General features: G+C 48.0%; 1 protein-coding gene across 8 annotated transcripts in view; it reads right to left on the minus strand.

Annotated features, from left to right (window-relative positions):
* Positions 1-13,923, minus strand: part of Nfasc (neurofascin) — a 200,245-nt gene that overhangs the window by 51,664 nt on the left and 134,658 nt on the right. For all 8 annotated transcript variants that reach the window (XM_004663557.3, XM_045150386.1, XM_045150394.1 and 5 more), the window contains 3 exons: positions 6,282-6,393; positions 5,674-5,858; positions 4,389-4,520 (listed from right to left, as the gene is read on the minus strand). In XM_004663557.3, the coding sequence (XP_004663614.2) occupies positions 4,389-4,520; positions 5,674-5,858; positions 6,282-6,393 (429 nt within the window). The remainder of the gene's footprint in view (positions 1-4,388; positions 4,521-5,673; positions 5,859-6,281; positions 6,394-13,923) is intronic.

Genomic DNA, 13,923 nt, shown 5'->3' on the forward strand with positions numbered 1-13,923 from the left:
TGAATAGATTTGCTATCCCTTTAGTTTTCATTCTCAGCTCCTTCTTCTACCCCAGAGAGAGTTCAGTTTGGTCTCTTGCTATTCTGTGTTGCTGATTTTTTCATACATAGTGCTGATTTTCTTATTCATTTTGTTGACCTTCTTCTCCAGGTCCTGGGTTAATTACCTTACCTCATTAATCTGTTGGTTTCAATCCTCTTTGAGATGAACTAATCATTTTTGCAAATAAACTTCTGAATTTGTCACCTGTCATGTCCTATCTTTAGGATCTTCAGTAGTGAGGAACACTAGTCTTTTGGAGAAGTTTTGCTGCCTTGCTTGTTTGTGTTTCTGTGCTGTGACTTACACATATGTTGGTTTGGGAATCTCATTTTTTTTTTGATTTTTCAAGGTACGGTCTCACTGTAGCCCAGGCTGACCTGGAATTCACTCTGTATTCTCAGGGAGACCTTGAACTCACGACGATTCTCCTACCTCTGCCTCCCAAGTGCTGGAACTAAAGATGTGTGCCACCATGCCCAGCTGGAAATCTCAATTTTATTTAGGTATCTTTGTGAGTTTTTTAAAAAATAATTTTTTATTTTATTTAAGAGAGAGAGAAAATGGGTGTGCTGGGGCCTTCAGCTGCTGCCGACGAACTCCAGATGCATGTGCTACTTTGTGCATCTGGCTTACGTGGGTTCTGGGGAATTGAACCTGGGTCCTTTGGCTTTGCAGGCAAACGTCTTAACTACTAAACCATCTTTCCAGCCCTCTTCTTGAGCTTTTGAAAGGTCAATCCCCAGTACCATTCAGAGAAGAGAAAACCAACTACTGTGACAACAATGCCACCAAGCCAAATAAGATATAGCAACACATGGAACATTGATTAAAGCCCATTAGACCAGTGAGCATAGAACAGAAACAGGCGACAGGAAGGTGGCAAGCACTATGAAGCTAAACCTTATTTAGGGTTCGTGTAGAAATAGTGCATGAGGGAGATAAGGAAAGGGGTCAGGGAAAGGGCAGTAATGCAGGATAAGCAAGGTTAAGCAGAGGGAAAAAGGGTGGAGAAAAACGTTATGAAGGGCAAGAAAAAAGAGCAAGAAATAGCAGGTGAATAAAAGATTGCCTGATGATGAGAAAAATCTGTAAACTAGATGAGATTAATGTAAGAAGAATAAAAAACAATATAGCTGGGCCTGGTGACGTGTACCTTTAATCCCAACATTTGAGAGGCAGAGGTAGGAGGATTGCTGTGAGCTCAAGGCTATACTAAGGACTACATAGTGAATTCCAGGTCAGTGAGGGCTAAAGTGAGATCCTACCTTGCAAAACCAAAAAAGAAAAAAAAAGAAACTAACATAAAAGACTTTATTTAAGAAAAAGAAGACATGTAAAGTTACAGTAAAAGTATGATAAAAAGAAAAGAAAAACAAACACAAAGAGTTATAAAAGGAAAAAAGGTTGGAGAGATGGTGCAGCAGTTAACGTACTTGCCTGCAGAGTCTAAGGACCTGAGTTTGATTTTCCACTACCTATGTAAAGCCAGATAGACGTATAAGGTGGTCATGTGTCTGCAGTTCATTTGCAGTGGCTAGAGGCCCCGGCATACCCATGTTCTCTCTCTCTCTCTCTTTCTCCCCATCTGCCTCTTTCTCATTCTCAAATAAATAAATAAGTAAATAAGTATTTTAAAAAGGGAAACAGATTGGCCAAAAATGAAACAAATACATATAAACACAATTACATAAATGTAATAAGGGGAATAAAAAAAAAACTTAAAAACAATTGAGCTGGGCATGTTGTTGCATGCCTTTAATCCCAACACTTGGGAGGCACAGGTAGAACGTTCACTATGAGTTTGAGGCCACCCTGAGTCTACAGAGTGAATTCCAGGTCAGCCTGGGCTAGAGTGAGATCCTATCTCAAAAAAACAAACAAACAAAAAAACAAAAATCACAAAATCTTTAACAAATAAGCTAAAGTAGAAATACTATTAAAAGTACAGTAGAAAGGAGCTGGAGAAATGGCTTAACGTTTAAGGCATTTGCCTGTGAAGCCAAAGGACCCAGGTTTGATTCCCCAGGACCCACGTAAGCCAGATGCACAAGGAGCACATGTGTCTGGAGTTTGTTTGCAGTGGCTGCAAACCATGCTCTGGCGCAACCATTCTCTCTCTGTCTGTCTCTCTTCTCTATCTTGCTCACTCTTTGCTTGCAAATAAATAAATAAGTAAAAAACTTTAAAAGTACAGTAAAAATAAAAAGAGGAAATCAAAGTCTCCCTTCCCCCACACAAAAAATCCCACGGAGAAGTGTTGTAGTAACTTCTTTCTGGGCCCTTGAAAATTGGAACCCTCCAGATAGATCAGGGGTGGGAGGTGGTTGGTGAACTCGTGCCCTCTTGTCTTTCCCGCGGGTATGCTGGTGCTGCCCCCATACTGAACGTTGTCTGATGTCTGCCAGAGCTGTCTTGACTTTAGTAGCATCTTTCCTTGCATACAAGGGTCTTCTGCTGTCCACATTAAGCTTGTAACCTGCAGGCTAGACTGGCTCTTCCACCCGCCCCAGTTTCTATATCCCTGGGTTGAACATATTCTAGCATTGGGAATTGCATTGGGAATGGGGAATGCACCCCCAGTACTGAGATCTGTACAGCAGGAGCTGTCCTCATACTTTCTAAAGCTTCCTGGGGGATGTGTTTATGAGTTCTCAGACCCCAGCAGTGAACCTCAGATAGACAGGTGGCCCTAGAGGACAGCTTGCTGGCTTCAGGCTCAGGGCTATCAAACACCAGAGTTACCCTCAACCGATGAAGTCAGCTCTCAGCCACTGAGGACCAGGCTACCCTTCCCTACACGCTCAGCTGCCTGGGCCAGGATACCTGCCACCTGTACTTGTCAGCTTGTCAGCTAGCTCATCCTGGGGCTGTGACAGGTTGAAACTCAAGATTCCTACTTGTGACTTTTTTCTTGTCTGGTTTTCAGACAAGAAAATAGTAGGTTCCCTCTCAATGTGGTACCTGGCCACAGTCTTCCAGCCAAAGAAGTGACTGTCTCAGCAGAACCCACATCTGGGTCTGAGGGCGTTTCACAGGGGCTGCCTGGCTTGCCTGGGGGATGAGGTCTCTGCTTCCCATCCGTCATGTGCCTACAGCTATGCTTGACGTGCCTTTCTTCATTTCACAGTGCTGCCATTCGTGTCTCCACACTTTTCAGCTGGCTTATAGTGAATTTTGAGAATTTCTGAAGCCCTTCCTTTCTTTAGAATGGAGCACTTCTTCATCCTGGCTCTTTTTTAAAAATGTATTTTTTTGTTTATTTTTATTTATTTATTTGAGAGTGACAGACAGAGAGACAAAGAGGGAGAAAGAGAGAGAGAGAGAGAGAGAGAGAGAGAGAGAATGGGCACGCCAGGTCCTCCAGCCACTGCAAACAGACTCCAGACATGTGTGCCCCTTGTGCATCTGGCTAACATGGGTCCTGGGGAATCGAGCCTTGAACTGGGGTCCTTAGGCTTCACAGGCAAGTGCCTTAACTGCTAAGCCATCCCTCCTGCCCTAAACATATTATTTAAAAATATTTTATTTATTTATTTGAGAGAGAGAGAGATTGAGATTGCATCCTGGCTCTTCTCCTTTACAGTACCCCAAGGCAGCTTCTCTCTCCTTTTTCTATCAGTCACTGCTATGACTATGAAGTTACAACCTGAGTCCCTGCCATCTACTTTGCCCTCCTTCACCCCAGTTTGGTTGACATCACTGCTCACACTTCCTCTGACTCTCTGAAGGAAGCAAAGAGGGGAGAGACTATAATGAAATACTAGACTAATATCACCAGCTCAAAGGGGACCTGGCGACCCCTAATCCATCCATCGGGCTAGGACTAAAATTTCCCGCAGTCTGTTCCCCCTCAGTGACTAAGCTTGTGCACCTCCTCGCTCACGGGGAAGTTCATTCTTGTATCTTTCACAATGTCACATGACTCTGTCTCTCAGGTGGCCCTCATTAGAGACAAGGACTTGGATAACCCATGACAATAGGAGAGCTCTCCTCCACCATCCACGCTCCATCCACAATTCGGAGCCCAGACCTGAGATGAAGTCGCAGTGCATAGACTCTGAACTGGACTTGACAGTCACGGGGCAGAAAGCAGAGTGACGAGAAAACCCTGCAGGAGCAGAAATTCCCCCAAACACGGGGGCTGACCTCAGAGTTCTAGGCCCCCCAGCTGTTCTTCTCTTATGCAAAGATAAGGCAGGCTTCCTGCCTCTGAGATGCTCAGAGAGGCAGGCCACCGGGAACAGTAGCAATGTGCTGTCCCTTCCCTTCACTTCTGGGGCAGCGAAGCCTCCGGAAGGACAAGGACAGAGCAGGGAATTCAGGCGGGACCGCAACTCAGTACTCACACTGCAGTGGCTCCCCGTTCACCATCCACTGGACAGTGGGCTTAGGGTTCCCATTGGCTCTGCACACCAGTCTCCCATCCTCACCCGGAGCCAGGATCAGGTTCTTGGGCTCATCCAGCCAGTAGGGAGCAGCTGGAAAACAAGGCAGACAGAGGCAAAGGAGTTAGATGGCTTGGAGCAGGCAGGAGAGGCCAGGAGGGCTCCTGCAAAAGGGCAGAGCCCAGCTTCTAGCCCCAGGCCCTTCTGCTCAGGGAAACTGCTGCACTCACCCTGCAAGTGGCTAGCACTGTACAAGTGCCCGTCTCTCTAGCTGAGCCCACAGAACAGAGGCTGTTGTGAGAATTCCCCCGAAGGGGTTAAAACACAGGAGGCTGGGGCTCATTTTAGGCCTACTGCATCAAAGTCCCTAGGGAAGGGCTAAATGGCTGACATTCTGAGAGGTCATGAGTGTTTACAGTAGGGGATTCCCAGGGGTTCAGTCCATTGCCCTGGGTTGGATCCTTCGGAGTTCTATTGTCACAAGAATAGACAGCTTAAGAAAAGCATTACATTCGTTCTTTTAGGCATTGATCTTTGCTTATAGCAGTTCTTAACTGACCACATCTTCCAATTAAATAGATAATTCTGTAAGTAGACCACTTTTTTTTTCCCCTGAGAAAAGGATCATTTAAATCAGATTCTAAAAGGTATTGTTACCATCAGAGAGGGGTGCCACACACAAACGTGGCTTGTCAACTATCGACTGTGTGCTAAGAAAGATCTGCCCCCAGACTTCGCTGTCCCCTTGAAGAGTGACTCGCAGCCCATCAACGGCTGGGATCCCCGAAGACAGGAGCTGTGGTGCTGCAATAGCTAAGGTGAGCTGTTTCTGCCTCGAGGGGAGGGAAATCGCCACGGTGACTCCCCACTCTTGAAAAGAAGCGCAGTGCCATGCACGGGTACACAGACAGGGTGAAGACGACACAGCACAGACAGCAATGCCAAATGAAAGAGAGAAAAGGCTGTGGGAGGAAAGTTACCTGCTGAAGGAGCCCCGGCGCCAAGGGGAGGTGGGGGATACTCAAGGTGACTCTCCTTCCCTCGACACCCAAGCCCACGTGTGTGTCGGCACCACCTGGGGGTGACTGCCACCGTGGCAGCTCACCACTGCCACTAGCCAGTGCATTGGAGGTTCCTCACTCCCTCAGCCTCCCCCACCCACCCACCCACAGAAGGAAGGGTGGTCATGGCGGTTAGGTGTTCAGGGCTGGCAAAATAATCATAATGAGAAATACACACAACGTACCCTTTACTCTCACCGAGATCGTGTGCCGGATGCTGCCCATCTTGTTGGAGGCCAGGCAAAAGTACTCCCCAGAGTCTTCTTCGGAGACATTGGTAATACGCAGGGCCTTGTTAAAGTTCTCGAACTTGGCCTTGTCAGATGGGAGGTCCCCACCTTTCTTGTACCATGCGATGTCTGGTGTTGGTCTGGTAGAAGGGTCAAGCAAGAAACAAAGGGTTCATCACTGGATGTGGCCCTTGTCTTCTAGAGGGTCTTAAAAGTATACTTGGACCCAAGAGGAAGGGGATAGGTTCCCTAAGAGCTGAGCTTTTCTAGTCAAAGGAGACTATGCTGCCAGAGAGAGTCCCTGGAGGACAGAGCCAAGATCCCATGTGATCTAATGCACGTGGCAAGGTGCCCAGCCATCTCGTTTTCTCCGGTACTGAAGCAGAGATGGCCAGCATGGGATGGGGATGGTTATGACATGTGAGTCTTGCTTGCAGAACTATCTGTTCCCCTTCCCAGTGTGCTGCTGCTGTAGCTGCACACGTGGCAAGACCAGAGCATGGACAGACGTCCACCGCATCCTTTCAGAGGGTGGCTGGAAGGCAGGGGCGGACTGTACGTACACTCCAGAGGCGATGCACTCTAGCAGGAGGTCCATGCCACGCAGCACCATCTGACTGCTCGAGGTGCCCTGGGGATACATGAAGCTGGGTGTTCTTTCGGCAACTCCTCGGGCTGAAACAGGACAGAAGAAACTTTCTGTGAGCCTCCTGCCCAGGGAAGCCAAAGCTAGCAGGCTAGAGAGAAAGTCATCATGCCTCCTGTGGGTTCTCCCAGCCCAAACCACCCCCAGGAAGTGGGCATCATTAAGAGGTATGTTAGGAAGCCTGGGGTCCTCAGCTCCACCAGCACGTGTGTGACAAGCTCTAGGTTCTATAAAAAGGTCTTCTGAGAAGTTCTCAGAGTCCCTGAGCCCTGGAACAGGGAAGAGGTTGTCTGAGCAGTGAAGGATCTGTTCCTTAGCATCTTGTGTTGGGATCCTAGGGGTGACTGTTAGGACCCCAGGGCAGGCCATGAAAGAAAGAGAAGGCATGGTTTGGGATCCCAGGAAAGACAAGGAGCTGAGATAAAGCCACAAAGCCCCGTATAAACAGTGGGTATGTAGGGAGAAGTTGGAATGGCTTAGCAAAGACACGGAGAGAGTGAATGAGGGAAACAATAGAAAAGCTCTCTGGGACCAAGACGATTCTGCCTCTTCACTAATGACTTTAGAAGAGGCCTGGCGAGGAGGTTGTTAACTGAACATGAGAAGGGGAGGAGAAAATGAGAGCGAAGATGGACAAGACGATCGACAATTCAACTAGATTGGAACAGCCAGTGGGCAGGTGGAAATCCATGCAGTCCATGCAGGTTTGAAAGGCCAGGTGATCCACAGGTTGACACGGTCAGGATGGCTGTTTCCTTGTGGAAGGGGCATGCCAGTCTGGGTGCATCCATGTGGAGTGGCCCCCGCCTTGCCTAAGCCTTGCCTCTTCCCCAGTTCTCTTTGTACAGCTCTATGGAGCTTGGTAGGGAAAGGACGGATTTTCCAGCTAGGAACCCCATGGCAAAAGGGAAACTGAAGGCGGCACCTCTGCCCAGAGATGGAAGCCTGTAAAGGGTGAAAGATAACATGGCCAGAGGCTGCTGGAGGTTGACTGGGTCTCAGACTCAGCTGGACAAGTGGGAGGTGGAGGCAAGGCAGAGCTGCCAGGAGCCCTTGGAGACCCCTGGAGCGAGCACACAGGTATTCATCTGGAGTGTCACTGGTGCTGGTAGAGTGAGGCTTGAGTGGTGGGGATCCACCTCCTCTGCGGCACTGGTGCTTCCTAAGGGAGCTGGCTGGGCTAGCCAATGTCTGGCTGCACCGGGAAGGCTCCTGTCCTAGGCGCTCAGCTTCTCCCCATCAGCCACTGGGGAACATCTCACAGAGGTGGCTTCCGTCCTGTCTTTTTGTCAAGGGAAGAAAGGCTGGGACATATAGAGAGGTAGTGAGCTACTGGCACATACATGGCACAAAGCAAGGACTCAAGAAATGGTTGTTGGATAAATGAGTTAAAGGGAGAGAAGAGAACCAAAAACAAGGCAACAATTCACCCCATATGCTGTCTCTATTTCTGTTGTCGTCCTCCTCTGTCCCATTAGCACACACACATACACACACACATACACACATACACACACACACACAAATGTAGCAACTATAGGGTTAATCCATTATGTGGTTAATTGGTTACTGTCTACACCTATAGAAGCAGCCAGTTCTTAGTACCAAGGAAGCCAGGCACCGAAGCAGCAGCTCCCCCCCACCCCTCAGCACCATAGTCACCAAAAACAGTCAAGGTAACACACAGTCCTGGGCACCATAAGGGTCAGGGAGATTCCAGAGCCAGAGGCTCATGTAGGTTGGACAGTCTGTCCAGACCTGTGAACCCTGTGATGATGTAGATAGAAAAGGTCACATCTCAGTTGTCATACTCATTCCGCAAAGGGACAAAGTCTGCTGGAATCAGTCTGTGACCCTGTGGACACTTCATTCATCCCACAGCATGCAGCAGAGCCCACGTGATCAGCAAAGCTGTGAAGTTGGGGAGGAGGAACATTAATGAGCACAGAGCCCTGCTCTGGACGCCGAGAGTCACTGTAGGATGACCAGAACAAGCTATAGTGATACCACGTGTCTAGGGTGTGGACCAGCCTTCACAGAGTTATCTCAAGGAGGAAGAGACAACTGGAAAGCAAGCAAGTTGACAAAACATGAGATACCTTCAAAGTCATAGGTTATTGTCACCGCTTGGTGAGCATCTATACGAGTCAAGCATGGTGCTGAGCAGTCTGCCTATATCAATCACCAGCATGCCTAGTCCAACAAACTTTTGGGGTATCACTTCTGTTTCTTAGCAGAGGAAATTCAGGCTCCATGAAATCAAGACCCTGCTCAAGGTCGTATTTTAAATTCTGTACTATTTCATCCCAAACTTGTGATGTGTGCCACTCTAAATTGCCTCTGTCTAAAGCTGGAGACCCCACTTGTCTGTGTTTCTGACAGGCCATTTTGGAATATATTCCTTACTCTGAGGGCAGAGAGGTGAGCTGCTCTGGTCTGTCCTATTCTCACATCTCAGCTAAGATCCCCATCTCGCCTTGGTGTCCACTGATAAATCCAGACCCGAGTTGGGGAAGAAGATGCTGGAGAGGGGCTCAGGAAGCTCTAACTTGCTTCACCTGGGTTCTTAGGGGCCCAGGAAGCTTGCAGAAGAGTCAGGGTAACCCATGGCTTCATGAAGGAATGAGAAGGCTGGAGCTAAAGGGAGGTTAGGAAGAAACTGAGTGGCTGTGTCAGAGAAATTTGTATGAAAACTTTGGGAGGTTCTAGACACTGGCATTGGAAGCCAGCATTTCTCATTTCCTTCCCAAGAGAAGGAGACACAGGAGCCAGTAATTACCTAGATGAAGATAACTACTGGATGAAACTCTAGTGGTGAAAGATGAATGCCTCTCTTTAGAGGTCACAGGACAGTGCTGTTTAGCATTCAGAATCAGCCTGCCCTGGGGACATCCATTTCTTTTATTATTATTATTATTGTCTATTTTTATTCATTTATTTGAAAGTGACAGACACAGAAAGAGGCAGAGAGAGACAGAGATAGAGATAGAGATAGATAGAGAGAGAGAGAGAGAGAGAGAATGGACACGCCAGGGCCTCCAGCCACTGCAAAGGAACTCCAGACATGTGCACCCCCGTTATGCATCTGGCTAACGTGGGTCCTGGGGAATCGAGCCTCAAACCAGGGTCCTTAGGCTTCACAGGCAAGTGCTTAACCGCTAAGCCATCTCTCCAGCCCCAGGACATCCATTTCTATTCGTTCCTGATGTTCAGGTTGGGGTCTAGCCTGACATCAAGCAACCCTAGACTCCAGATGCTAAGCCCATACCTGTATGGATCCAGGAATTGTTGTCTACATGGACCCACATGACCCCTAGCCGAAGAGTGCCTCTTATAAGCTTTGGCTCAGAGGGGGTTCATGGGTCTCCAGGGTCAGCCAGAGGATGTCAGGACATGAGCCCACTTCCATCACTTTTGTCAAGAGTGCTGACAAGCTTAGCATTTCCCTTAGGTCGATGCTGCCTTTCATCAGAACAACACAGTTCAATACATCAGATGTACATGAGGACTTTTGCCAAAAGCAACTTGCTGGGGGCAGCTGGCTCCTACATTCAAACCACTCATCTGCCTTCGATTCTCAGAACTAGAGTCAGAGACAAGTGGGGCTGGATTCCTGGCATCCAACCCACCTTTCTGGCTTTAGGAACAGCTGACCAAAAAACACAGATTACCAGAAAAGCTCTGGGTCTAGAAACATCTGATATCTCTTGCTGTTAGCAAATTCCTTTTGTAAATCTAACTCAAACCTGTCCTGTAGTAGCCAGCCACAGCTTTTTCTTACCCAGTCCTTTGGATCTGGGCAGCTTATTTATTTATTTATTTATTTTTAGTTTCTTAGAGTGAGAGAGACAAAGAGAAAGAGGCAGACAGAGAGACTGAGTATGTACACTTCAGGTCCTCTTGCCACTGCAAATGAACTCCAGATGCATAGGCCACTTTGTGTATCTGGTTTCATGTGGGCACTGGAGAATCGAACCCAGACCTACAGACTTTGAAGGAAGTGCCTTTAGGCTGAGTCACCTCTCCAGCCCCTGGACAGCTTTTGTTTCTTCAGTGTGTCATAATGCTTCTCACTGCAGAGTGCTTTTCCTCCTGTAAGCATGCCTGCCTTTCTGCCCTGGGCTCGTCAAGCTCTTTGTGCTGCCCATAATTTCAGAGACAGATGGTCTATATAAGATATACTGCACACTAAACCCTTCCCTTTAAAGCCAATGATGGCTTGTATTTATTAAGCATTGATAATGTGCCGAGTATCCTACTAGAAACCATGTGCAAACTACTCTCCTCTTTAACCTTTCCAACCATCCTGTGAGGTTGGTGTTCTGGCCATATGGCAAATGAAGAAACAGGCATTAAACGACTTGCTCAGCATCATTCCATGGTATGTTGCAGACCCTGTATTTGATTTGAGACAATCTACACTATAAACCACCTGCTCTCCAGCCTGGATGAAACCCAAGGGGCTTCCCCTGCCACTAAGCAGGTCAGGAGGCATCTGGCCCATGTTCAAAGGATGCCAACCCACTGTGCAAATCAGAAATAAGAAATCTGGATAGGGTCATCCTATTGCTTCAAAAGAGACATGTCACACTGGGCATTTGTCATTGATGGTGTCCCTTTGTCCAACTCTCTGCATTCAAGAAGAACTTCCTTCCTTCCTTCCCTTCTTACCTTCTGGGACTGTCAGACATGAGCTTTATTTTGACTTTATATCCTCCTTTCCAGCAGGCTCATCAGCCAGGCCCTGCTATGGACTGAGGACCAGGGGCTCAGTCTCCTTGTGAACTCTGTTCATTTCATAGTACTGAATGTTTCTCACAACTCTTGTTCATTTTCTTGTAATAATACTGAACTCTGGGCACAACTGGTTCAAGTGGCTGGAATCACTCAGCAACTGTGAAACAACTCTATGTTTCCTCACATGGACTGTCTTATATAAGGAAAGGAGTTTGGGCCAAATGGCCCCTAAGGGATCATCTAGCTCAGCTATACTATGGCTTCTGGAATACTTCCTACAATAGGTTACTTGGGTAACCTTCGATTAAAAAAAAAAAAAAAAGGCACATTCCATACCAGCTCTCTTGACCCGACAGTGGTTGGTCCCATCATGACGAAAATAAATAATCCCCAGAATCCAAAAAGAAGGCCCCTTGCTTCCAAGGACAGCAAACCACTTTGGCAGAATCTTAGTGTTGTCCTCCCTGCCTAGTGCCTTTTCCAGCTCTGTCTCTCCCTCCCTTGTCCCATGCCCCACTCCAGACACCAATTATTGTTTATATAAGTGCATCACAATATGGATATTTCTTACTTATCTAAGCCCCAATGACCCCCTTGGGGTGCTGCAGCCTCGGTGGCGGAGGCTTAACTGATGATGGGGTCAGCTGCCTTGCTGAGCAGGGAAAACAGGACAAACTTGAGTCACAGGAAGGAGAGGCTCAGGTGTGGAAATGGTCAGTTCCCTTATTCATTAGACTTAATGGGCAGCTGTGGGATGAGTTAGAGATATCTATGACTTGCATATGGGGCTGGTGACTCTGGCTTTGCATTCATTGCCAGAGGACAGAAGAGGAACAGGGGCTGAGGACCATGGATGGTCCAATGTCATTCACACTTATCTAGAAAGAGAACTTGGAGCTGGCCTCTTACTATCGTTTTCTCAATAAAGAGAGCTAGGACCTAACTATGAAGGCAGTATACCGGAGAAGCAAGGCTAGCCTACAAAGTGGACAATTCACACCCAGACAATGCAAAAGAATTGACAACTAAAAGCTTTCTGTGATTTTTACACTGCCATCCAGAACCAGACTTGTTTCCTCCTTAGTGTGGCTCACCTATTCTCAGGCATTCTCTGATACAGTTTGAATCCTAAGTATCCCCCATAGGCTCATGTTTCAAACTCTCCTTGCCCAGCTCATGTTGCTATTTTTGGGAGCCTGTGGAACCTTTAGGAAGTGGGGCCTTGCTGGTGGCAGGTCACCAGGGTGGGCCTTTGAAGGGTAACCTGCTTTACCCTCCGCTTCCTGGTCTGTTGTGATGTTAATAGCCTCCTGTTGCGTGCACAGAGCTACTTCCTATGCCTTCCCTCTATGATAAACGAAAACTCTCTGCAACTGTGAGCCGATGTAAACCCTTCATCCTTTAAGTTGTTCCTTCTAGGCAAAAGTAACTGAAACACTCTCCATCTACCCACCACGGATTGCAACGCTTCTGCTAAACCCTCCAGGGAACTCTCTGAGGCCCTATCCCAGTTACACCCTCCTGTTGAGGCTGGCACATGAGCCATCTCAAGCCCCCACACTGGCTCCCTTCCTCCTAGTGGACGCGTCCTGAGGTCTGCCTTTAACACCTGGCCTGACCAGCCGTCAGCTCTGCCCCCAGCAGGAGTTAATGACACGGAATCAGTCAGGTTAGGCAAACTGGGTTAGGACAGGAGAAGTTACTCCCAAGGTTACCGCCACGACTCACCACTGTACATGTCAGGGTGGTTTCTTAAGGACGAGTCATTATAGGGGTGGTCTGCAATAAACAAAAGAGGGTGAGCAAACAGGGGGCCACAGAGAAGTCACGGAGGCACACATGGGGAGAAAGAAAACAAATGCAAAGCCGTAACACAACCGAGGAGAGCACCAGTGGCGTTTGCAAATGAAAGACATGGCACGTTTGGAAAAGGAGCACGCTTGGCAAAGAACAAGCAACACAAAGCAGCTCAAAAGGAAAAAAAAAGGTTAAATCCTGCAAAAGAAGGCAATGATAAGATTCTTTTTAAAGTAAAGGAATTAGGCTTGAATTCTGGTCGGTCCTTCTATATTCTGAACGAATGAGGTAAGGGTCAGCATGTGTAGCAGTCCCACCTTCAGCCCAGGCCCCAGGACCCCTCTGCAGGCCAGCTAGAGGTAAAGGTGTGCTAGTGAGCTCTGTGGAAGTCAGCAGAGCCCTACCTGGGCAGAAGCTAAGCTACAGGGTGCGTGGGGAGGGCGCAGTGAGAAGACAGTCACCGACAGATTTGGGGGGGGGACAGAGGACCCCTTGGCAGTGTCAGCAACATGCACCTTCTAATCTGACCTGGGTCTCTGTTGGGAGAGCTTGGTGGAGGTTCCAGAAAAGGAGTTTGGGACAGGACAGTGAGAGAGTGGGCTGAGTCTTAACCTTGGCCCAGGAGAAGCCTAGGCTGTGCTGCAGTGGAGACTCGGTTCTCTGAACCACGTGAGGATGAAGATATAAAGGAGCGGGATCAGTGGTTGCCGTTCCAATGTGGGGTCATTAAAACCCTTGGCATTTAATTCTCAGTGAAAAGACATTTTGGAACCTAAACACACTACTGCCTTTACACAGCTTGTACTCTCCACCACCACCCCCTTCCAGGGTTCAAGTTGTGACAGTACCCAGGGGGAGAAAGGGGGTGCAACTGGCTAGAAGCCAAGCAGACAGCCATCAGCAGCCAGAACACAGTCCAACTGCCTAGGGGAGGCCAGATGCAGTGCCAAAACATTTGCATATTTGAAGGCAGATCTAAACCCGTTACAACTAATTATAAGAGGGTTTGTGAGTTCTTTTCTGGG

Source organism: Jaculus jaculus, chromosome 1 (assembly GCF_020740685.1).
Source record: "Jaculus jaculus isolate mJacJac1 chromosome 1, mJacJac1.mat.Y.cur, whole genome shotgun sequence".
Lineage (NCBI taxonomy): Eukaryota > Metazoa > Chordata > Mammalia > Rodentia > Dipodidae > Jaculus > Jaculus jaculus.